This window comes from Pseudorca crassidens, chromosome 7 (genome assembly GCF_039906515.1).
Source record: "Pseudorca crassidens isolate mPseCra1 chromosome 7, mPseCra1.hap1, whole genome shotgun sequence".
NCBI classification, from domain to species: domain Eukaryota; kingdom Metazoa; phylum Chordata; class Mammalia; order Artiodactyla; family Delphinidae; genus Pseudorca; species Pseudorca crassidens.
The window spans coordinates 81,089,372-81,111,947 of NC_090302.1; the positions used below are offsets into that span (position 1 = coordinate 81,089,372).

The 22,576-nt window shown below is 55.8% G+C and overlaps 4 protein-coding genes and 1 long non-coding RNA gene across 26 annotated transcripts in view; 3 read left to right on the forward strand and 2 right to left on the reverse strand.

The window, feature by feature from the left end:
• The first annotated feature begins 229 nt into the window (after positions 1–229).
• On the forward strand, positions 230–3,591 carry GALT (galactose-1-phosphate uridylyltransferase). Of its 7 annotated transcripts, none has more exons than XM_067744668.1 (11): positions 230–266; positions 693–862; positions 1,119–1,194; positions 1,285–1,333; positions 1,458–1,587; positions 1,739–1,795; positions 1,949–2,071; positions 2,357–2,489; positions 2,592–2,675; positions 2,996–3,150; positions 3,418–3,591. In XM_067744668.1, the coding sequence occupies exons 2-11, from the start codon at positions 755–757 to the stop codon at positions 3,496–3,498; spliced, it is 996 nt and encodes a 331-aa protein (XP_067600769.1). In that variant the 5' UTR covers positions 230–266; positions 693–754; the 3' UTR covers positions 3,499–3,591. The 7 variants fall into 7 exon arrangements, with proteins under 7 accessions (XP_067600769.1, XP_067600764.1, XP_067600766.1 ...); XM_067744663.1 differs by having other exon boundaries at positions 234–393; XM_067744667.1 differs by having other exon boundaries at positions 235–497.
• A 1,562-nt stretch (positions 3,592–5,153) lies between these two features.
• On the forward strand, positions 5,154–14,540 carry IL11RA (interleukin 11 receptor subunit alpha). Of its 14 annotated transcripts, XR_010945087.1 has the most exons (14): positions 7,091–7,268; positions 8,446–8,545; positions 9,564–9,733; positions 9,871–9,985; positions 10,136–10,168; positions 10,254–10,420; positions 11,482–11,645; positions 12,463–12,604; positions 12,949–13,068; positions 13,187–13,283; positions 13,537–13,619; positions 13,821–13,870; positions 13,911–14,002; positions 14,124–14,540. XR_010945087.1 is itself a non-coding variant. In XM_067744682.1 (13 exons), the coding sequence occupies exons 2-13, from the start codon at positions 8,446–8,448 to the stop codon at positions 14,138–14,140; spliced, it is 1,269 nt and encodes a 422-aa protein (XP_067600783.1). In that variant the 5' UTR covers positions 5,154–5,177; the 3' UTR covers positions 14,141–14,540. The 14 variants fall into 14 exon arrangements, 13 of the variants coding, with proteins under 13 accessions (XP_067600783.1, XP_067600778.1, XP_067600777.1 ...); XM_067744682.1 differs by lacking the exons at positions 7,091–7,268; positions 13,821–13,870; positions 13,911–14,002 and adding exons at positions 5,154–5,177; positions 8,834–8,894; XM_067744677.1 differs by lacking the exons at positions 7,091–7,268; positions 13,821–13,870; positions 13,911–14,002 and adding exons at positions 5,244–5,356; positions 8,834–8,894.
• CCL27 (C-C motif chemokine ligand 27) lies at positions 14,457–16,391 on the reverse strand. The gene is given in 5 exon segments (XM_067744691.1): positions 14,457–14,699; positions 14,702–14,782; positions 14,785–14,798; positions 14,992–15,127; positions 15,268–16,391. Coding segments are annotated over 5 exon segments (348 nt in total). The 5' UTR covers positions 15,338–16,391; the 3' UTR covers positions 14,457–14,652.
• A 2,211-nt stretch (positions 16,392–18,602) lies between these two features.
• Positions 18,603–19,655, reverse strand: LOC137227974 (uncharacterized). The gene is made up of 4 exons (XM_067744690.1): positions 19,565–19,655; positions 19,199–19,266; positions 18,889–18,948; positions 18,603–18,765 (listed from the first exon to the last, which is right to left on the reverse strand). Exons 2-4 carry the CDS (start codon positions 19,243–19,245, stop codon positions 18,609–18,611), a joined length of 264 nt encoding a protein of 87 aa, XP_067600791.1. The 5' UTR covers positions 19,246–19,266; positions 19,565–19,655; the 3' UTR covers positions 18,603–18,608.
• LOC137227976 (uncharacterized) overlaps positions 19,151–22,576 on the forward strand; it is a 117,830-nt gene continuing 114,404 nt past the window's right edge. For all 3 annotated transcript variants that reach the window (XR_010945091.1, XR_010945090.1, XR_010945089.1), the window contains exon 1: positions 19,151–19,353. This is a non-coding gene — a long non-coding RNA (uncharacterized lncRNA). The remainder of the gene's footprint in view (positions 19,354–22,576) is intronic.

The following is a 22,576-nucleotide window of genomic DNA, read 5'->3' on the forward strand; positions in this document are numbered from 1 at the left end:
AAATGAATGACTTTAAGAAAGCAAATAACTCTTGTAAGCATCCTGGAGCCGAGGGATCTGTGGTAAGCAGCTTTCACAGAGGTTCTTCCAGGGTAGTTAGTGGCTTTGGCCCTAGAGTGGGATCATCAAAGTCGACCCCTGTAGCTGTAGGCAGTCCTGAACTCCGCCCCTAGGTGGCCGGGCCGGCCCTCAGACAGTCACGTGCTTGCGGCTGTCCAATCAGCGAGGGCGGGGCGGAGCCGGGCCGACTAGGCGGTGGGGGCGAGGTGAGCAGGTAGAAGTTACCGAAGGTATCTCCACCCGGTGGCCTCCTGGCGCGCAGGGGAGCGTGTCCTGAGCAGCGCCGGCAGGCGTCGGAGGCGGACGCCATGGCCACAACCTTCCGGGCTAGCGGTAACCGCAGGGCGGCCGGGACTCGCTGGGAAGCAAAGCTGAGCCCTCCCCTTCCTTAGGAAGTTGTCGTCCCTGACTGCAGGTCGGCGCGCCCACCCGTCCAGGCACGCGCGGCGAAGGGACACGCCGGTGTTGGGGCTGCAGGCTGATTGGCGCTGGGAACGCCCAAGCTCTGGCCTTTAGCTCCTGAGTAGGGGGGGGACAACAGGGTGCATCCGAGCTTGGGCCTGCTGGTGGGTAAGACCCAGGGGAGAAAGGGGCATAGGGCTTTGTGACTGATCTTGACAGTTTGCCTCCAGAGCATCAGCATATCCGCTACAACCCGCTACAAGATGAGTGGGTGCTGGTGTCAGCGCACCGCATGAAGCGGCCCTGGCAGGGGCAGGTAGAACCCCCGCTTCTGACGACAGTACCCCGCCATGACCCCCACAACCCTCTGTGTCCGGGGGCCACACGGGCCAATGGAGAGGTAAGTCTTTAGATCCTACATCTGCAGGCTGGGCCCGGGGGGAGTAGTTCCCCATCCACTGCCCTTAGAGCTTCCCTTCACCCTACAGGGAAGTGGACCCTAGCCCTTCGCCCCACAGGGGAGTGGACCTCTGAGTCATATCCCACCAAGTCTTTTTGACCTCAGAGTGGCCTTCTTCCCGCCTTGTAGCCTTGAAGCCCATCAGATGACTGGTGTTATGGGCCAGCAAATGCTTCTAGCCCATCCTTGTCTGTAGGTGAATCCCCACTATGAAGGCACCTTCCTGTTTGACAATGACTTCCCAGCTCTGCAGCCTGATGCCCCTAGTCCAGGTAAGTTGGATCTAGCTGCTGTTGGGGAGAAAAGAGGCTGGACCTTGTTGGGGGACTTCTGTTGCAGAGAGTGATACCCCTTTATCTTAGGACCCAGTGATCACCCCCTTTTCCAAGCAGAGGCTGCTCGAGGAGTTTGGTAACTATGAATTTCCACTCTTACACCCTTCAACCCGAGGCCTGGACTGAGCACTGGGGTTGGGCCCTGCCCCCAGCTCAACGAGCCCTGTATCTCTGTCATCTCTCCCTCCTTTACCACCTAGTAAGGTTATGTGCTTCCACCCCTGGTCGGATGTGACACTGCCACTCATGTCAGTCCCTGAGATCCGAGCTGTCGTTGATGCATGGGCCTCAGTCACAGAGGAGCTGGGTGCCCAGTACCCTTGGGTGCAGGTCTGTGAGGTCGCCCCCTCCCCTAGATGGGCAGGGAGGGGGTGGTGCAGTTTGGTTTTGGGAAGTGGCATTTTTATTTCCACAGGTTGTGTTTCAGAGGGGTTGACTTGCTGTCCTTTTGGCTATAAAGCTCCCTACCCCTACTTCATAGATCTTTGAAAACAAAGGAGCCATGATGGGCTGTTCCAACCCCCATCCCCACTGCCAGGTATGTGTGTCAGGGGCTTCAGTGGATATCTGGACTGAGTCCAAGACAGTGTGGGGTGGGGAACTGGAGTAAGGGAAAACAGAGGAAGTATGCTAGTGATGTGGAGGCTTGGAGGTGAGGGATACTGTCTGCTTTTCTCCTCCCCCTTGACAGGTGTGGGCCAGCAGTTTCCTGCCAGATGTTGCCCAGCGTGAGGAGCGATCTCAGCGGGCCTATCAGAGTCAGCACGGAGAGCCCCTGCTAATGGAGTACGGCCGCCAAGAGCTGCTCAGGAAGGTGGGAGAAAGCTGGATCTTGTGTCCCCAGGAAGCCCGTAACCTCACCCCAAAAAGGAGAGGTGTGTGAAGGAGGAGGGTAGAAGGGAAGTAGCAGAGAGACTTGCTACGAGGACATAGCAGTAAGCTAAAGGAAAGGTGATGATGGCTTAGACTAGGGTGGTAGTGGTGGAGTGGTGAGAAACCATCGGTTTCTGGGTACGTCTTCTCTTCTCCTTCCCTTGCCTATTTGCTGACCCCCCCTCACACCCACCTTGATGACCTCATCTCCATTTGGTCGGCCTAGGACCGTCTGGTCCTAACCAGTGAGCACTGGTTAGTGCTGGTTCCCTTCTGGGCAGTATGGCCCTTCCAGACACTACTGCTGCCCCGTCGGCATGTGCGGCGGCTGCCTGAGCTGACCCCGGCTGAGCGTGATGGTGAGTCTCCCAGGTGGGACCCTGGGGCCAGGCTTTGGATGGGGATGGTTCTGGTGGGGCCAGCATCTGGGCCCCAGACTGAGAGTCAGGCTCTGATTCCAGATCTAGCCTCCATCATGAAGAAGCTCTTGACCAAGTATGACAACCTATTTGAGACATCCTTTCCCTACTCCATGGGCTGGCACGGTGAGGCTTTTTGAGTACCCATATCTAACCCCAACACCATTTCTGGGCTCCTGGATCCCAGCTTAGTGGACTGCAACTCCCAGCAGGCCTTGGAACACTTGCTGGGGAAGTGTTCAGGGCAGGGATGCTGGGACTGAGAGTGGAGAAGTGAATGTGGTGAAACTATGTCTCCCAGTGGGCTTTCCAATGCCTTGTCTCCTCTCTGGCAGGGAATGCTGGAAGATGTAGTTTTCAGGTACCTGCTATGGTCTGGGGGTAAGAGCTAGGCTGAAGAACTAAGAAAGAACCCTTGCCAACTATCTCTGCCTTCTTCCCACCAGGGGCTCCTATCGGATCAGAGGCTGGAGCCAACTGGGACCACTGGCAGCTACATGCTCATTATTATCCTCCACTCCTGCGCTCTGCCACAGTCCGGAAATTCATGGTTGGCTATGAAATGCTTGCCCAGGCCCAGAGGGACCTCACCCCTGAGCAGGTGTGGACTTGGAGCACCCTGGGTCCTTGGGTCCCCTTTTCCCTCCTATTTCCTCAAGGGATCCCAACAATCATGACCCTGAGAATCCCCACAACCTGGGTATTTCTAGGGACTCAGGAGCTGACTCCTTCATCCTCTGGCTATTCCAGTGGTCCTTCTCACCAGCCTCCCCACCCTGCATGCTCTCCCCCAGTGTCTAGCGTCTCCTAGCACTCACCATTCTGGGCAGCCCTTACCCTCTCTGATTATCCCCTTCCCCCCTTCCAGGCTGCAGAGAGACTAAGGGCGCTTCCTGAGGTTCATTACCGCCTGGGGCAGAAGGACAGGGAGACAGCAGCCATCGCCTGACCACACTGACCACAGGGCCTTCTGCCTGAGGGAACTAGGGCCTAGGGTTTGGGCAGATGTGGGATCAATAAAACTGTGCTTCTCAAACTTTAATCACATATTCTAACACCAGAGGAGTGTGAACTCTCCTCTGTGAACCCCCTTGGGGGTCTGGGGTTAAAGGCCGAAGGCGTAGCTCCAGCCACAACTTTTCTTTGCCAACAGATGTGCAAAAACTTAAGGGCACAACCTCCCCACCTCTTTGCCCCAAATCTCTGAACAAAATTAATACTCAGTGTCATGTCTGGCTTTTACTCCTAGAGTAACAAAGGCATCCCAGTTTAAAATGGTTTTAGAAACCTTTGTTCTTGTCTCTGGCTGAGGCTTTGGGAAGGCCAGAGTCCCCTTTACTACCATCCCTAGGGCGTCAGCTCACCAAGCTTGGGACTGAAGGTTTGGTCGGAGTGGGTGAGCAGGATCCTTGTCCCATTGGTCAGTGGCTAGACCCTAGGCTCCTGGCCAGAACCCTGGCTTTGTGAGTGGCTGCAGCTTGGCTCTGCTCCAGCCCACAGAGGCTGAAGGGGCGGGTAGGGAACGTGTACGTGGCTTTGTGTCCTTGGCCTTTCCAGACTCCCACGTGCAGCGTCTATGCACGGGCTCTGTACACCTCTGTTGCCCCTGTGCCCCAATCATTGCACAGGGCAGAAGACAGCTCTGGCAGGGAAGGGGTGCCAGAGTTAGGAGCCTCAGGGCCATGGTAGGAGGGGATGGTTTTTGGAGTGACCCTGGGTCTACCCCCTCCCCTCTGGAGCTGTTTCCCTGGCAAGACTGTAACTGTGGGAATAACAAGTCATACAACCCAGGAGACACGATGCCACCTAGGGTCCTCCAAACTTTTAGGTGAGGACAGGAGCTTGTGAGTAATGCGGGAATGGCCAGAACACTTTTTGTCTCCATTCTTCTCAAGGGAATTGAGTCTCTGGGAGGGGAAATCACACAAGGCTGGACAGTGATGATCTGACCCAGGAGAACCTTGGCTGCCTGCCTTCCGGTCCAGGATTCTTTCTTCCTAGAGACCCTGGAGGGGAAGGGTCAACTTGGAGTGTTACCCTGGTTTGGAAGAAGCTCAGACAAATGTACACATTTCCCTTGAGCCCCCATTGGCTGGGGAGTGGAGCCCTGGATGGGAGACATACATAGTTACACACACAGACACACACACAGACACACACACAGACACACACACACACACACATACACACACACACACACACACACACACACACACACACACACACACACACACACACACACCTGATCCTACACCTTTTATTTGCCTGCATTTTGGAATCACCTGGGGAGTTTTAAACAGTACTGATTTAATTGGAGTGTGGCTTGAGAGTTTTAAAACCACAGTGTCCAGCGACGTTTGAGACCCACTGCCTTACAACCAGTCCACCTCCTTATCTGGAGTCAGGGGCACCTTCAGCTTCTCTGGTCACCTGCCCAGTAGCTCCTAAGCCACTGAACTTGAGGCTTTGTTTGAGGACAGCTGGGGGGTGGACGGGGCGGGGCCTGAGAGCTCTGGTCCTGCTGTCCCAGGAGGAGAGGCTTTCAGGCCAGAACCCAGGAACCCGGCTCTAAACTCGGTCCCCGGCAGCCTCCTCAGTCCCGGACGGGACAGGAAGTGTCCGGCAGAGGTGGGTGTGGGGATGATTGGCAGTTGGAGGCTCCAATGGGTCGAGCCCCCCCTATTTCACCCCTCTCCTTCCATTGGTGCCTGGGTGGAGCCGCCCCACGGCGTGCCCCAGGGCGGCAGGGAGTAGAGGCCGGGGCAGAGGGTGAGGACTGAGGGCGCTGGCGGCGGCGGCCGCAGAAGGTGAGGCCTGATGGGGCCGCGGGTGAGCTCGAGGGAGCCTTGCCAGGAGAGGGCGGGGCCTGGGGGTGTGGGATTTGAAGGGCCCGGAGTGACTGACGGAATGTCAGTGCGTGCGTGCGTGTGTGTGTGTGTGTGTGTGTGTGTGTGTGTGTGAGAGAGAGAGAGAGAGAGAGAGAGAGAGACTGCAAGGCTGTGTGTGACGCTCTCAGTGTGCGAAACTTCGCAAGTGTCGCTTGGTGAAACTCAGCTAGTGTGACTGCGGGTGTCGCTGTGCTGAGGCTGAGTCTGCATGTGGCTGTGCCTGTGTGGGATTATGTGTGTGTGTCAGTGTGCAGTTTGCGGGCAGAGACCGGGTCGTGCGTTTGTGTGTGTGTGAGAGGGCCTGTGACCACATCAGGGAATGTGTTTTGGGAAGGTCTCTGCGGAGTTTGAGACTGTGTCTGACAGCGTGAGAGTGGATGGCTGGGTTTGCGTGTGCCAGTGTGTGACTTCAGCATGGCAGAGGAGGAATGAGACTTGCACTCGGCGTGTGTTCTGTATCCTGTTAGACTGAGGAGAAGTGGAGCTGGGTTTGCATTTTGGGGACCCACTTCAGTAGCCAATGGGACTGACCTTTCTACTTAGTGGCCAGGGTAAGCAGACCATCCCCAGCACACTTGGCTCTCCCTCCTTCTTTTAGTGCTTGAGAATCCTGGTCACTGGTCCAGTGCTCCTTATTTTCTGTCTCCCTGTCTGACTCAGTTTCCTTATATTTCTTTTTCTCTCTCTACTACTGTCTTCCTAGAGCTAGTGCTCTGTGTGTCTTCACACTTTCGTCTCCCCAGGTATCTCTGTGTATCTGCTTTTTAGTCCTGCCTCTCATGTTCTCTGCATCTCTGTTTCTCTCTCTGTGCCCCTGTGCCTGACTCCCCTGTTCACCTTTGTCTCTTTGGCTACCTGGGGGCCTGAAATGGTGATGAGATGGGGGATCTGCCGTGCTAAGAGCTCCCTGGAAGAGGGGGCTTACACTATGATGAGGAGTTGCTTTTAGAGAGTGCTGTGACCCCCCATCCCAGGGCGGAGTGCTAAGTGTGTGTGTTTGGCTGTGCAAGGAAGAGGGAGATGTGTGTCTGTGTGTGTGTCTGGGTATGTGTAAATGTTTAAGTGTCTGAGCCTGGGTGAGGATGTCTGAGTGTATCGGTGTAACTGTGAGTGGCTGTGTCTGAGAGTGTGTGTCTGAGGGTAAGTGTGGGTCTTGTGTATCTGGCACCAAGGGACCAAAGGCATTTCCTGGTGCTGGGGCCTGAAGAGTAGCGGGGGAGGTGAGAAATGGCTGGAACGTCCAGGGGAGGGGGAAACTGGACTCTTTGGCTTTTCTTTATATCCCCCAACATGGGGCCCTCTTCCCCTTAAAATACAGACAGCTGTGCCCTAAGGAAATATTTGCTGGGGAGTGAAAAGAGTGGGAGCACGAGTATGTGTCTGCTTTTTGATTTGACTGTGTCCACGTGTGTTCAAGGGCGTATCTTTGTTGACTGTGCCTGGGGAGTCCACGCGTGAATGTGCCTGTGTTCTGCTGTGTGAAAACACAGGAACCTCTTGCTGACAGGGACACAGCAGCTCTCCTTTCCCTCTTGCTGTGCCTGGCTGTGCCTGGCTCTGCCTGTGGCTTCCTTTCCAGACTCGGGGGAGGCCTCTTCCCTTCCCAGGGCCTTGGGTGGGAGGGGGTGGGAGAGTAGGAGGGAGGAGAAAGGAGAGAGGAGGGGGCCTGGCTAGGGGCGGCTGAGCTCCATGGCCCAGAGGGGCGGGGGCAGGGAAGGGGAAGGAGGGGACGATTCTGGGGTCCCAGAACTGAGTAGAGCTGAGACGGGTGCTGTAGCTGGTGGGAGGAAGTCCTGGAGGCCATGGACAGTCAACCACTGGAATCATAGAGGTAGGGCAGGGCTGAGCAGGGTAAATGCGGCCGGGAGGCCGGGGTGAGCCACTAGACACACTCAGACAGACACACAGACACGCGGAGGTCACTGCTCAGCTCTACCTGGGAGGGATTTGGGCTCTCCCTCTTCTGGAGCCCTCGCCCAGGGCCCTTTGCCCATCTGCGCCTTCTCCCACCCCCCTTCCCTCTTCCCCACTGCGTTCCTCATCCTGCTTTCTCCCATCCAGGATTCCCTCTCTCCTAGCACCTCCATCCCCTGTACACACATGGTTGGTTACCTTTTTGGCCTCTCTGAGATCCTGCTGCCCCAGCCCAGCCCTCACCTCGTTGAGCTCTCACTGCCTCCCAGTCCTGATCTCTGAGCATCTCTTTGTCCTGTGGCCTCCACCCCAGCCTCCTGTTCCTGCAGCCTCCCAGCTTCTCTCAGCCTCCTCTCCTGTCCCGCCACCCTGTCTCCATCTTCTGGCTCCTCGCCCACCCCCAGCCTCTGGCAGCAGTCAGGGCATCTGGATCTGCTTAACTCCGCAGCCTCAGCCTGCACCCTAGCCCCATCCGGCCTCACAGGCTCAAGACCAGCAAGATTCCAGAGTCAGGCCCAGATGAGCGGCGCAGAGCAAGGAGCCAGGCCCAGGCGAGAAGAGGCTTGGCAGCCAGAGCAGGGCTAGGCCTCATGGCAGGGGTACAGGGTGGGCTCAGACCCACCATGACAGTCCCACCCCAGGGTGATGAGGGCTGCCTCAGGTCGGTCAGAGGCAACGACTATCCCTGGGCCAGGTGGGATGGACACGGAATTCCCAACAGCTGGATTGGAGGAGTTAATGGGAGTGACTGAGCCGGTGCCAACACTTGGTGCCAGGGGTGGGTGCCAAGGGTGGTGCAGGGGGCGGTGCTAGCACAGTCTGTCGCCTCCAGCTTTTGTTCTGGGCCCTAAGCCCACGACTGAGAAGGGGGGGTGTGAGGGTGTGTGTGCGTGCGTGTGTGTGTACTCACACACAGCGCTGGGCGTATGGTGGAAAGGGGACCTTACATCAGAGCCCCCAGTGATGTCTGATGTCCTTATCCCACTGGGCACCTGGTTTCCTCCTAGAAAGCCTCAGTCTGGAAGAGGGGGAGGCAGACTTTAGCCTCCCATCTTGGGAATGGGGGATCGCTGACCTTGCCTCTCTCCCCACAGATGAGCAGCAGCTGCTCAGGGCTGAGCAGGGTCCTGGTGGCCGTGGCTACAGCCCTGGTGTCTGCCTCCTGTCCCTGCCCCCAGGCCTGGGGCCCCCCAGGTGAGAAAAACTCTGCTCTATGACCCAACTCTGACCTGTGACTTGCCACCATCACCGTGGCCCCTCTCATGCCTAACCTGTCATCCTCCCAACCCCTGAAATCCAGTCTGGCAACATCTCTCTACCCTGCTCTCTGACCTCTGTCTCCAGATTATAACATGATGTTTTGACCCCATGACCCCACTCAGGTCTTAAAAGTCCACCCCTTATCCTGTCACTGTCACAAAGTGTGGGGTGGGGTGGGAGAGAGGGAAAGGAAGGGCCTCTGCTCAGAAGTGCCTTCAACAGGGGTCCAGTATGGGCAGCCTGGCAGGGCCATGACGCTGTGTTGCCCTGGAGTGACTGCTGGGTAAGTGCTCCACCAGCCTGCTGGGCTGACAGGACCCTTTCACGACCCATTTCTTGACCTTGCCCAGTCCTCACACCCCTCCCATCCTTGCCCCTGTATCTGTAATCCTCACCTCTTTGTCTGTCTTAACCCTCAAACCATCCTTATTCAACAGAACATTCAACCAACATGTATTGAGCACCTGCTAAGTGCCTGGTCTATTCTAGGCCCTGAGATGCAGCAGTGCACAAGCCAGGCAAGATGCCAGGTAGTAATACCTGCAGGGCAGAAAATCAAAAGAGAGTGAGGTAGAAGAGGGTAACTGAGTGACCACTTTTTATTGGTAATAAGGGAAGGCCTCTCGGAGGAGGTGACATTGAAGCTGATTTCTGAAGGTTGGGGTATAAGCAAGCATTCCTGACAGAGAGAACAGCTAGTGCAAAGCCCTGAGGTGGGAGTGAGCTCTGCACTCTTGAACCAAAAGAGGCACAACCTGACTGGAGTGCAGTGGGGGAGGGGGAGACAGGAAGGTGATGAAGAAGGAAAGGAAGGCAAGGGCTAGATCACCAGGGGCTTTGTAAGCCAGCAAAAGGAGTTTGAGCTTTACTGCAAGCACTGAGAAGCCAATGGAGAGCTGGACTCATAGTTTAAATCTTCCCTCTATCTGTCATCATCTCATCTCACCCCCAGGGCCCCGGTGTCCTGGTTTCGGGACGGGGAGACAAGGCTGCTCCAGGGACCTGACTCTGATCTAGGGCACGAACTGGTCCTGGCCCGGGCAGAAAGCACTGACGAGGGCACCTATATCTGCCGGACCCTGGATGGTGCACTTGGGGGCATGGTGACCCTGCAGCTGGGCTGTGAGTTGGGGAGGGAGTGTTGGCGGTAGCAGTGATGAGACATGGGGCTCCTGGGGGAATCCAGGCCCTGAGTAAGCCCTCTGGGATGGGTAGGGGCTGGGAACTTCTCGGTCTCCAGCTGCACCCTCTGCCTCTAGACCCCCCAGTCCGCCCTGTTGTCTCCTGCCAAGCAGCTGACTATGAGAACTTCTCCTGCACTTGGAGTCCCAGCCAGGTTAGCGGTTTACCCACCCGCTACCTCACCTCCTACAGGTGTGTGCATGATCGGTGTGTATACCTATATATTTGGGTGTTTAGCAAAACGTGGGTATGGGAGGTAGGTAAGGAGGTCCTAAGGAAGGCCTGAGAGAGAAGGAGGACCCTCCTTTCCTTCCTGACCTCGGATGGCCTCCTCCCTGCCAGGAAGAAGACGGTACCAGGAGCCGATGGCCAAAGGTAGGACATGAGGGGGAAGCTGGGGGCTCTAGCTGGGTACCACAGTGAGCATTTCCAAAGCTCAAGACCACATCCTCTCTCCTAGGATGAGTCCATCCACAGGGCCCTGGCCATGCCCACAGGACCCCCCAGGGGCTGCCCGCTGTGTGGTCCATGGGGCAGAGTTCTGGAGCCAGTACCGGATCAATGTGACTGAAGTGAACCCCCTGGGGGCCAGCACACGCCTGCTGGATGTGAGCTTGCAGAGCATCTGTGAGTACCCACTCCTAGAGCTCTCCCTAAATCCCTACCACAGAGACCCCAAACGGACCCCAGAGTACAGGTGCCCCCCAAATTCAGAACTCTCCTCCCCTGAGCTCCCACATAGCTCCCTCCCAACATAGACCCATTTCGGCACACAGATGGCCCCCATGGAGACTAAGAACCCAGGGAGATCAGAGCCTAGGAGGCAGGCTTACATCAGCTTCTAGAGACTGCTGCCACTACCCCCTTCCCTACTAGTCCTTCCTGGCTGCCTAGCCCCAGTGCTGCCTCTCTGCTTCTAGGCCTTGTGCTGAAGGCACTTCTATCTCATGTCCTCCCTGCCCAGTGGAAGCCCTTGCTGGCCTCTCCTTCCTCTTGATCTGTGTGTGGAAGGGGGTCACCAAAGTGCTGGCTGGAATTTGGGCCAACTCATCTTCCTTGGATGGAAAGCAGAGTCACTCTTTTTTAAAAAAATTTATTTATTTTATTTATTGATTTTTGGCTGCATTGGGTCTTCGTTGCTGCATGCGGGCTTTCTCTATTTGTGGCGAGCGGGGGCTACTCTTCCATCGTGGTGCGTGGGCTTCTCATTGCGGTGGCTTCTCTTGTAGTGGAGCATGGGCTCTAGGCGCGCGGGCTTCAGTAGTTGTGGCACGCGGGCTCAGTAGTTATGGCTCGTGGGCTCTAGAGTGCAGTCTCAGTAGTTGTGGCACACGGGCTTAGTTGCTCCGTGGCATGTGGGATCTTCCCAGACCAGGGCTCGAACCCGTGTCCCCTGCACTGGCAGGCGGATTCTTAACCACTGAGCCACCAGGGAAGTCCCAGAATCACTCTTTAACTCACTCAACAAACATTTCAAAAATCCGTCCTCAGATCTTAGCTTACTTTATAATAGGGATGACAGATAGGTCCTGTGCCTAATGGATGATCAAGCTTAAGATTTCCCCAACCTCCTTGGAAGTGCCTCCCCTCAGGGACCTTTAGGCACACACCCATCTTCCCTTGGGAGGTGGTGGGGAAGGGATGAGTACCTGTCTTGTGCCCTGAATTTGTGTCTCCACTGCCCCCAGTGCGCCCTGACCCACCCCAGGGGCTGCGGGTAGAGTCGGTACCTGGCTATCCTCGCCGCCTGCGTGCCAGCTGGACGTACCCTGCCTCCTGGCCCCGCCAGCCCCACTTCCTGCTCAAGTTCCGGCTGCAGTACCGTCCAGCACAGCATCCAGCCTGGTCCACGGTGAGGCCCTTGGAGTGCGTCCCAATCTGGGGCTGTGGGTCCTGTCTCTAGTTTCATGTTCCTGGGTGTTCTGCGTGACCAGATCTGGCAGGTAACTGACGCCCCGTGGCCTTCCCCTACAGCATACTCTCCATGGGCCAGGCCTTGTGCTGGGTGCTGGGGTTGTAGCAGAGCCTGAGGGACCGAGCCTCTGCCCTGCAGGGCTGTAGCTGATCTCAGCCCATCTGTGGGAAGACAGCAGTGATTTTTTAAAAATAACTTTTCTAGGAAAAGGAGTGCCTTTCAGCCAGAGGCACAGCCGCATACAAACACTCATATACTCAGATGTGGATAGAGGTGAAGTCCCACATCTGGAGATGGCAAAGGTTGGCCAGCATCAGGCCTGCGGAGCCGCTGCCTCAGACAATAACCAATATTTATGGAACACCATCTGTCCGCCAGGCACTGTGCCACACATTTTACATGCATTATCTCATTTAGGTGTATTCACCTCTATTTTACAAATGAACAAACTGAGGCACAGAGAGAGGTCCAAGGTCACTCAGTAAGTGGTACAGCAAAGATTTGAACCCAGGCAGTCTGAAGTCACAGCCTGTCTACAAAACCACTGTGCACTTTTGTCTTCTGAACACTAGGTGTAGACCTGACACCACCAGCCACCCTACGTGAGGCCCAGACGGCTGCATCAGGCTGACAGGGACAGGACTGGGAGGAAGGGGTGCTCTTTGCAGACTGGCTCTGGGGGGCAGATAGGCTGAGTGCTTATAACCTGGATATAAGCAGGTGGTTGGTGCCGACGAACCATCTGCACTGACAGGTGGAACCGGCTGGATTGGAGGAGGTGATCACGGACGCTGTGGCTGGGCTGCCCCATGCCGTGCGGGTCAGTGCCCGGGACTTTCTGGACGCAGGCACCTGGAGCGCCTGGAGCCCCGAGGCCTGGGGTACTCCGAGCACCGGTGAGAGACAGAGCCTAGGGAAAGGGCAGAGGCCCCGCTGCCCAGCATCTATTGGCGGAACTGCGGGCGCTACGGGCGGCGTGGCAATTGCGGCCCCAGGCTTCACCTGTAGCTGCCTGCAGCCCCGCCCTAGCTTAAACCCTGCCCCAGATTAAACCCCGCCCCTCAGCCTCCGCCCTTCAGCCTCCACCCCTGCTTACATCCCCAGAAGCTGGCTCTACCCTTTCATGCTCCGCCTCCGAGGCGCCCCTGTGTCCAACCCTGTCCCTGGCCTCGCCTGGCGGGCCCTGGCCTCCGCCCCGACCCCGCGTGGATAGTTCTCCTCAGGTCTCGTCTCCCTCCAGGACCCCTACCGAAGGAGATACCAGCTGGGGGCCAGCAACACGCGCAGCCAGAGGAAGAACCTCAGGCGGTTAGCCCTGCTCCCCCAAGACCGTCCCTCCTACCAGACCCGCGGCCACTTGGTGAGCTTGGGCAGATGGGCAAAGGTGGTAGAGGATGGGAAAGCCCCAGAGAGAAGAGGGCACCGAGTTTGGTCAGGCAGGCTTGCTCTCACAGCTGGCACGTGACCCTCCCCCTCAGACCACAGAGACGCCCTGGAGCAGGTGGCTATGCTGGCATCTTTGGGAATATTCTCTTTCTTGGGACTGGTGGCTGGGGCCCTGGCACTGGGGCTCTGGTAAGTGACTGCCATTGGCCTCTCATCCTCTGATCCCACACAGGGGCTCTGATACCCATAGACCACACTCGTTGCCACCCCTCATGACTTTGCACTGAACGTGTCTGATTCTGGAACCATTCCTCCTTCTTCTCCCACCCCCAACTTCATGATTCTCACCCTTTCCTCTCTTGACCCTTTACTAACAAACCTTTTTGGAAGAGACTGAGATGCCCCACATTGTCAGGGAGACAGCTTCCTTTTTGTGCTCCAGGCTGAGGTTGAGACCATGTGAGAAGGATGGACCCCAAAAGTCTGGGTTCTTGGCCCCGATGATTCCGGTGGACAAGCTTCCAGGTGAGTATGACCTCTGGGAGGTTTGGACTTGGAGATGTGTGCCCTCATTTTGAGTGTCTGGATTAAGAGCCAGGTGCCTTAGTCATAAGGGTTTTGGGAATCAGAGTTGGGTCTCCTCATTCTTGTAACTTCTGGACTCAGGGATGGGCCTTTCGTTCTTGAGTCCCGGGCTCAGAGTTGGGTCTCTTCTGTCTCTTGCAGGATACTGGGGCTCCTAGATGGATTCCCTCCTCATTTTCAGGGTATTAGGCTCAGAGCTGGATATCCATCCTTATTCTTGGGATGTCTGGATCAGAGCTGGATCCCCTGCCTTATTCTTGACGTGCCTGGGCCCAGAGCTAGGTCCACTCCCTCATCTTCAGGGTATTGGGGCTTACACAGAGGTGGGCTCCCCTATTCATTTTTGGAGTGTTGGGCTCAGAGCTGGGTCTCCTCCCTCATTCTCAGGGAATCTGGGACAAGATCCAGTCCTACTATCTCCCTTGATTTTCCTCCTTCTTCTAGGAGTCCCAAACCTGTAGAGGATCTTGGAAAGCTTCAGCTGATGCCACCTATAACTCTGTCTTGCTGGTGTGGATGGACAGACAGGTGGAACCCAGGCAGGACAGTAGATCCCCACGGAGTGGGGTTCTCAGCTGGAAATTCTGTTTGGAGCTCATTTCTATGAGACTCTGTGTTCCCAACTTGCCAGCTGAAAGGTGCCTGGACCTCTGGCTTCATCTCAGAGTTGGCAGCCCACCTGAGGAATGTGTGTAGATGTGTATGTCTGTGTCCATGTGTGTCCACGTGTATGTGAGGCAGGGAACATGTGTTCTCTGCATGTATGTATATAGGTACCTGGGGAGTGTGTGTGGCTCCTTGGCTCTCGGCCTTGCCCCTGGCGGGGGTTGTGAAGGTGTGAATAAAGAGAATGAGGAGGTTCTTCTGTTTATTGACATGTCTCACAGCTCCGGATTCGGGACTCACAGGAGAATACACAGAACTTGGAGACCACAGTCAGAGACTACTGGGCGATGCTGCTTTATTATTTTGGCTACTGGGGGCCCCGGCCCATTTTCCCTATCATCTCCAAACTCAGTTGGGCAGAGTCCCCTGGAGCCTCTTCCCTTGGCAGTCAAATCACAGAGTCAGGCTGCGGTTCTGGGGGTGGATGCAGACGCTGGTCGAGACAGGTGAAACCTGGGAAAGGAAAGGTCCAAAGCCATGGTCGTAGCTTGGAGATGAGGGTAAGGCCCAGGGGTTAGAGGCAAAGGCCAGATGAAAACCTGAGTTGGCATCAGAATTAGCAATTGGGGTGGGGTTGAGATCAGCATCAGGGGTTGGGACTGAGGTCAGAGTCAGGGATCAAATCAGGGGCAGAGTCAAAGCTCACACGAAGGCCTGGAGGTGACAGTCCCCATCAGCTTCCTGAAATTCCACTCGGATGACCTTCCTCAGTAGTTTGCTTGAGAGTGGCTGTCGGTAGAACTGAGTACAGCATGATGTAGTGCTGGGTGCCAGTGGCAATGCTAGGGGACAACAGGACCATGTGTTCGGAGGGCTTCTGACCCTAAGCTCCATCAGATAGCTGGAGGCTGGGCTTCCTGGGCCCCTTTCCCTCCATCCCATTCACCCAGACCCCTGGCCTTCTAGACCCCCAAACACTCACCTCCTCCAGGGTCTGGGCTTAGGAGCAACAGTAGCAGCAGGAGGCTGCTGGTGGGTGAGGGCCCCTTCATGATGCTCAGCCTGGATACTTCCTTCTTTCTCTGCCTCCTTCCCTACCTTTTATCTGGGTGCCTTTTACCTGGGGCACCAGGTGAGTCAGCGGCAGGTGAAGATGTATTGCTCATCCTGTGACACTCCTGGGCCCTAATTACCAGAGACCCCTGTGCCACAGACCCCCTCCTCTTTTAGGACAGTAATTTCCCATGGGCTCCTAAATCCTGGGCAGAGAAGCTGGGGAGGGGGATTGTGCACGTGGGGACTGATGGTACAGTAACTAAGGGCGGCCAAGGATCCACAGTGGCATCCGATGATGGACAATAACACTCACATACTCATAGTTACACATTCACAGTCACACCTCAGTCACTCGATCAACCTCACATGGTCAGACAACCCCGGATGGAATCATACAGTCCCAGTTATACTCAGAGTTCCACTCCCACACGGTTGTGTTTTCACAATCGTCCAACCACACAGTCACACTAGCACACCCAGATTCTGATGGGGGAGTTGTGGGTGGGCTGGGAGCAGATGGCAGGCCAGCACCAACTTGCCTTCATTTCCCCCTGCCCGCTTCCTGCCCTAGCCTGTTTGTCTTATTAGGAAAAATTGATGGGAATGGCTCCCTAAAGCAGGCCCTTCTGACTGAGGAGGAGTCTTGCCTGGGCCAGTCACATTCAGACTGCGAAGCTGGGAGAAGGCCCTTTTTGGTGGTAATGGGTTGCCTTGGGGATACTGAGGTGTGGGTTGCTTTCCCCAGGAAGATGAGATAGGGAGGAAGGATGGGGTGGATATGGAGGGCAGGTGAGGGAAGATAAAAGTTCTTTGGTGCCAGGTTGCTGCTGTCCAACAGGTAAGAGACCCAAGCAATCTTACGTTCCTGTTTTTGCCTAGTCCTGTCCCAGACATGCCAGCCTCTTACCAGCAGGGACCTGGGGTTTCCAGCCCCTGGCTTATTGAGACATAAGATTCAAGAGCTCAGTTACCTCTCCTTTGTTCTATTCAAATGCCAGTTTCTCTCTATTGTGGGCCTGGAAGAAACCCCCCCCTCCCCAACCCCTACACCCTCTGCATCCCATCCTCTTGCTAAAGCCCCGACCTCCCTTTACCTTCCTGTCCCTTCTTTTTAAATCCCATATCCAGCCCTCACCCCCTCTTCCCCTAGCCACCCCCCTCCCCACCCAATGCAAAACTATTCCTTATCTTCCTCCTCCTGTTCTTTCCAGGAAGCTGGGGACAGCCTAGGGTGGGGGCAAGCTGCTAAGTTTAGTGCCCCTGGCACCCTGAAGAATTTCCCACTCCTGGTCTGGAGATTTGAACCCTCCTGTCCTGCTCTATATTTTAAACATAAACTGATCATCACCCAGTAATCCAGCCCTTATCTGGTTGTTGCAGGGGTACCTTCTACAACCTTCTGCTCTGTCACCAGCTACCCTCTATGGGGCAGACCTACTCTTGGGATGGGGACTCACACCTCCCTGGGCATCTTTCTGCTACAGGGCGGCTGCAACAATCAGGAGCGACCCTAAGCTCGGAGAGTAGGGACTAATCCCCCTCCCAGGCTGAACGACTCGAGCTTCTCCCGCTCCTGTCCAGGGTAAGGCTTGGGGGCTCCTTCCCTGGAGCTTGTCTTGTGGATACTCAGGAAATCTGAGTATCCTGAGGGATTCTGAGGTGTAGGCCCAGGGCTGGACAGGGTACTCTTTTGTCAGGGTTCTCAATGTAGACATTGTGAGGAAATGCCTCAAGAGCCTGGGTCCATTCTTGAAGGTGGCCACAACCCAGAGGTCACTCATCTTGAATTTCTAGTACCAGAGGCCTTAGGATCTCTCACCCACCCTCCAGTCTGGACTTGTACCCCAGAGCTCGGGTGCACCCACTGAGGCACCATCATCTTGTCACAAATCTTCAGCTGGCTGGCTGTCACACACTTTGGAGTCTTTTCTGGACCAGTCAATCCAGAGGCCTGGGAAGGAAGAAACAAATTCTTCCAGGTATGCACCCATCTCTCCCCTTTGGCTTCTCCAAAGATAGGGCCAAGTCTCTTTTTTTTTTTTTTTTTTTTTTTGAGGTATGCGGGCCTCTCACTGTTGTGGCCTCTCCCGTGGCGGAGCACAGGCTCCGGACGTGCAGGCTCAGCGGCCATGGATCACGGGCCCAGCCGCTCTGCGGCATGTGGGATCTTCCTGGACCGGGGCATGAACCTGTGTCCCCTGCATTGGCAGGCAGACTCTCAACCACTGCGCCACCAGGGAAGCCCGGGCCAAGTCTTTTTCCCAGCTACAACCTGCTATGGCAGGGTCAGCACCAGGCTGGAAGTTAGCTCTGACCCCACCCACAAACTGGGCAGTCCCTTTAACTTAATTCTGTGGTGCCCTCCCTGGTGCTGGGGCCAGTCCCTAACTGAAAGCAGACCCACTAGGAGTCCCTGACCCTTCATCACTTCAGGAACTAGTGGGTTTCAGCCCAACTCGGTGACAAGACCGAAAGGAAAGGTAGGGAGCAGTGGCCCTTGGGTTCTCCTAGGGAGGTTACACTTCGGGGGGCTGATGCCAAGTATCTATGTACCTTTGTTTTTTTTTTTTTGGCTGCGCTGTGCGGCATGTGGGATCTTAATTCCCCAACCAGGGATCGAACCCATGCCCCCTGAAGTGGGAGCATGGAGTCTTATCCACTGGACCATCAGGGAAGTCCCTGATGCCAAGTATCTTTAAACTTGGGATCCAACTGGAGGAGCCAGAAGCTGGGGTGTTAACTGTAGGAAAGACCTCCAACAGTTCTAAGTCATTCCCCTATGGCAGGCCGAGGGTAGCAGCTTCTAGGAATCTTTCCCTCCTCTCACAGCCTACTTCCTACAACTATGGGCTTAAAATATTTTAGATCCACTCCCAGAAGAAGATTCTTCAGGCACCTGGCAAAGTCCTGTCTAGGAGGAAGGTGGAAGCAGAGAGCTGGGATTGTGAGGATTTACGGATGTGGGGACAAGGCTGGGAGGAAGATAAAGCCAGGATTATTTAGCTCCCTCCATACAGACCACTCATAGAGATGAGTGTGTGTGTGGTGGGGCGGGGGGCTTAGGTGGTGGAAGGCAATCACTGGTAGTAAGGGGAGGCCTGACCCTGATGAGAGACCCTTAGGAATAATGGGAGCCTGGACACGGACGGACACCCTATCAGGGACAAGAGGCCCTGTCAATACGGAAACAGCCGGCGTGGAGAGGGGCTCCCAGCCCGAATGGCGGCAGCGGCGGCAGAATCAGGAGGGCAGGACGGTGGCTTTGGTTTAAATCTTTAATGCACCAGCTGGCTGGGCAGTGGCAGCGGGGGTGCGGCGGGGGAGGCTGCGACCGGAGCGCTGGGGAGCAGTGCCCAGTCCACTTGACAGACAGCTCATTAGGCCCCGCAGAGGCTCCAGCTTCTGCTCCCGAGGGTGCGCTGAGCTGTGGGGCGACCCGACACAGGCATGAGGCGGGGCGGGGGCTCCCGGCTTCCCCGCGATCGGTTCTCCCGGACTGAGCCTCGTCCATGCCCCGGGCGGGTCCGCGGTATCGCAGCCCCCTCACCTCCGCTCCCTTCGCCACATGCGCAGCCAGGGGAAAAAGTAGAAACAGCCCCAGTAGATCCTGCAAAGAGAAGGCAGAGCCGGGCGGGGCGGGGCGGGGCTGACCCCACCGACTCCGCCCCTTGGACGCCTCGCCCCTCTCGTGGAAGGCTCCGCCCCGTCTTTTAGAGGCGGTTCCTCCAGCCCACGCCCCCTAAGAGGCCCCACCCCTCCCGCTTCTCCCGCCCCAGAAACCTCGCGCCCTCCCCGCCCCTCCCCCACCACCCCGGAGCGGCTAGGTTCCTCCTCCGCAGAACCCCGCCTCCACTCACTCCTCCTCAGCCTCCAGCGCCACCTCGTATCTCCTCAATCCCGACATGTCCTGGGTTCCGAACGTCTCCTGGGGAGCGGCATGATTGGATCAAGGATTCCCCAATCCCGGATCCCCTTCTCTGTCATTCTCTGGACCAGTCTGACTTGTTCTCGGGTAATATGAGACAGGTGCCCCCGGGAAGACTCAGTTGCCACATCGGGACAGGGTAGGATTGAAGATTTGGGAGGCACTAGACGTTAAGGGATTGGGAGGTCGGGCACCTCGGGGGCATGGGGCATTTAGGGGGTTAGAGCCAAAGGCCTTCGAGGTCATGGGGCTGGGATATTTGGGGCCCCGGGTGAGGATTTTCGGGGATTGGGGTCACCTGGAGGGGGGCTGAGGGGTCGACGCAGCCTAAACGCCCACCCTCCCTGGCTCCACCCCGGAAACAGGCCGGTACGTTACGTCACAAGGACACCGTCACGCACTAGGGGTGGGGCTTGCCTATTACCCGGAAGGGGCGGAGCCAGGGCATTTCTTCAGAGGGGGCATAGTCCAGAAGGTGGAGCCAGAGCCTATCAATAAAGGGGTGGAGTCAGGGCTTATTACTAAGAGGCAGGGCACGGACCCTCTTTTATAAGGGCGGAGTCAGATTTCGGAGCTCCACCTTGGGAAGACGGAGACCTCAGTACCAGGCAGCAAGAAAAGAGCTTTGGGACGCTTCCAGTACTCTTTTGCCATCCCCTCTCCTCTCTGTCTTCTTGGCTTCTGCTCTGACAATTGCCTTTCTTGTTTGCCCCATTCTATTTTTATGATTCTGGGCAGAGGAGGAATAGGGCTCCAGAGAGGGCCCAGTCTAGACAGGCCAGGCTATGGGAATACTTGTTGGCTGAGTGGCCTTGGCCAAGTCACTTCATAGTTAGAGGGTCACAGCCCTTCCTCTCTGAGCTGAGACCTCCTTTCTTGTGATTTTTGTTCCTGCAGTCACTAATCAACAAATATTTATCGAGTGACTACTATGTGCTGGGTGATGTGCTTGGGCATGAGGATACAGCAGAGAAGACAGGCACAGATTCTGCCCTCAGAGAGCTTGTCATCTAGGTTGGAGGGGTGAGGGCAATCAAAAGAGACAATAAGATCACTACAATAGACGAAGCTGACTGGCTGGGGCAGTAGAGGGTGCTTTGGTAAAGCCAAGAAAGAGCAATTAACCCGGTGTGGGAGGTTGGAAATAGCTGCCCTATTTGGTCTGGGGAGGGGGGAAGGGAGCCTTGTGGCTGGACGGTATGGGAGAGAATGACCAGAAATGAGTGAAGTAAAAATTCCCTCAGGCTGAAGTGTGGAGAATAGATTCACCTATCCTCTTCCCACCATCCCACACGCTTTTCCCCTCTCATACCTATCTTCCCCTGCCTGGGCTACATACAGACAGGTGACAGACAGATCCATGGATGCCAGTGGGAAGCATTGCAGTCTGGGCATGGAGAAGCTGTGCTTCCACCGCACTCACCCTCACACTCACTCTCACAGTGACACTCCTGCCCTGCTGCAGCTGGGTCAAGTCTGGTGCACGGGAACAGGAGGCCTGGTCCCCAGGGCTTCAGTAATTCACATCCCTTCACTCAGATGCAGGGCTCTGTCTGTTGTATACTAAAGAATTTGGCTTTTGTCCCTGTTCCTGAGAGGGAGACTCTAAATCTTTGGAATATCTCAAGTAATACGCGTGTCTTTGTTATCTATGAGCCCCTTGGGTCACACCTGAGTTGATGCTAAGAGATGAGGTGACTTGGGATGAGGCCTGGTCAGCAGAAAGACCAACCATATCATTGCAGAATTGGGGCTTTGAGCCAGTCCATCAGAGGAGATCGAGTCATGTTGCCTACAATTCATTCATGCCTATGTATGAAATCTCAGTAAAAACTCTGGACACCAAAGCTCATGGAACTTCCTGGTTGGTGAACACATTGATGTACTGGGAGGGTGACATGCCCTCTGTGTCTCCATGGGGAGAGAGCATGGGAGCTCTGCGCTGAGACTCTCCTTGTGTGTCTTTTCATTTGGATGTTCCTGATCTATACACTTTATAAAAAACTAGTTGTCAGGGTTTCCCTGGTGGCCCAGTGGTTGAGAGTCCGCCTGCCGATGCAGGGGACACAGGTTCGTGCCCCGGTCCGGGAAGGTACCACATGCCGCAGAGCGGCTGGGCCCGTGAGCCATGGCCAATGAGCCTGCGTGTCCGGAGCCTGCACATCCGGAGCCTGCGTGTCCAGAGCCTGTGCTCCGCGACGGGAGAGGCCACAACAGTGAGAGGCCCACGTACAGCAAAAAAAACCAAAAACCAAAAACCAAACAAAAAAGTAGTTGTCAGTATAGCACTTCTGAGTTCTGTGAGTCATTCTAGTGAACTATTGGACCTGAGGGGGGTTTAAAGACCTCTGGACTTGTAGCTAGTTAGGCAGAAATGCAGGTGGCCTGGGGACCCCACTTGTGACTGGCATCTCAAGTGGGGGCAGGCTTGTTGGGACTGTGCCCTTAAACCTGTGAAGTCTAACACTAGCTCTGGGTTGTTAGTGTCTGAATTGAATTGCAGTACATGAGTTGGTAGCAGAATACCTTTCCACTGAGTGCACTCCCCACTGTCTCCATCTATCTAGAACATTTTTTCCCTTTCATAACTCCTTAGTAGTCTCCCTGTCCCCATTTCCCACTCTTTGTCTTTAGCTCTGAGAACCTCAGCACTCAACATTTTGGACAAGGGAAGGGGGTTGCATTGTCCCTGTTAGAGGAAGGTTTGCAGTGTCGTCCTCTTGAAGGCATTTGAACATCAGTTTTAAGGCTAGGGGTCAGCGCTTGGTTCAGGATTAGAGGTCAGAGCAAGGTGGAGGGGACCTCCCTCTTTCCCAGGTTTCTCCTTACTCCCACCTCTTCTCTGTGGTCCTAAGACTACTGGAGTGGGAAAGATGGGACCCCAGATTCCCTGAGGACAATCACAGGTAGCAGGGTAAGGCTGGAGAAGATCTCCTCCCAGGTCTCCCTAGGCCTATCACAGTGACTACACATCCATCATCTGAGACCTACTCCTCTCTTCGACAAGCAGGGCTAAAGGGAAAGTTCTTTGGAAGCAGGTCCAGCTCCCATATCTCACATCTCAGGACTCTAGGGCTTCACCCTCCTGGCCCAGCCAGTACTGTCCCTCTCCCCCATTATTTTCCTGTGCCCCAAACTGAGTCAGAGAATTATCGATAGCATGAGGGGAACCTGGCTTAAAACACCCCCTTCTGCCATGCCTTCCCTATCCTGGGAATTGAGAGGGGATTTCTGAGGAGAGGGGCTGGTTAACTCACAGGGACACAAGGAAACTAGAGACGAGGGAGGGGAGCAAGTGTTTCCCCCACCT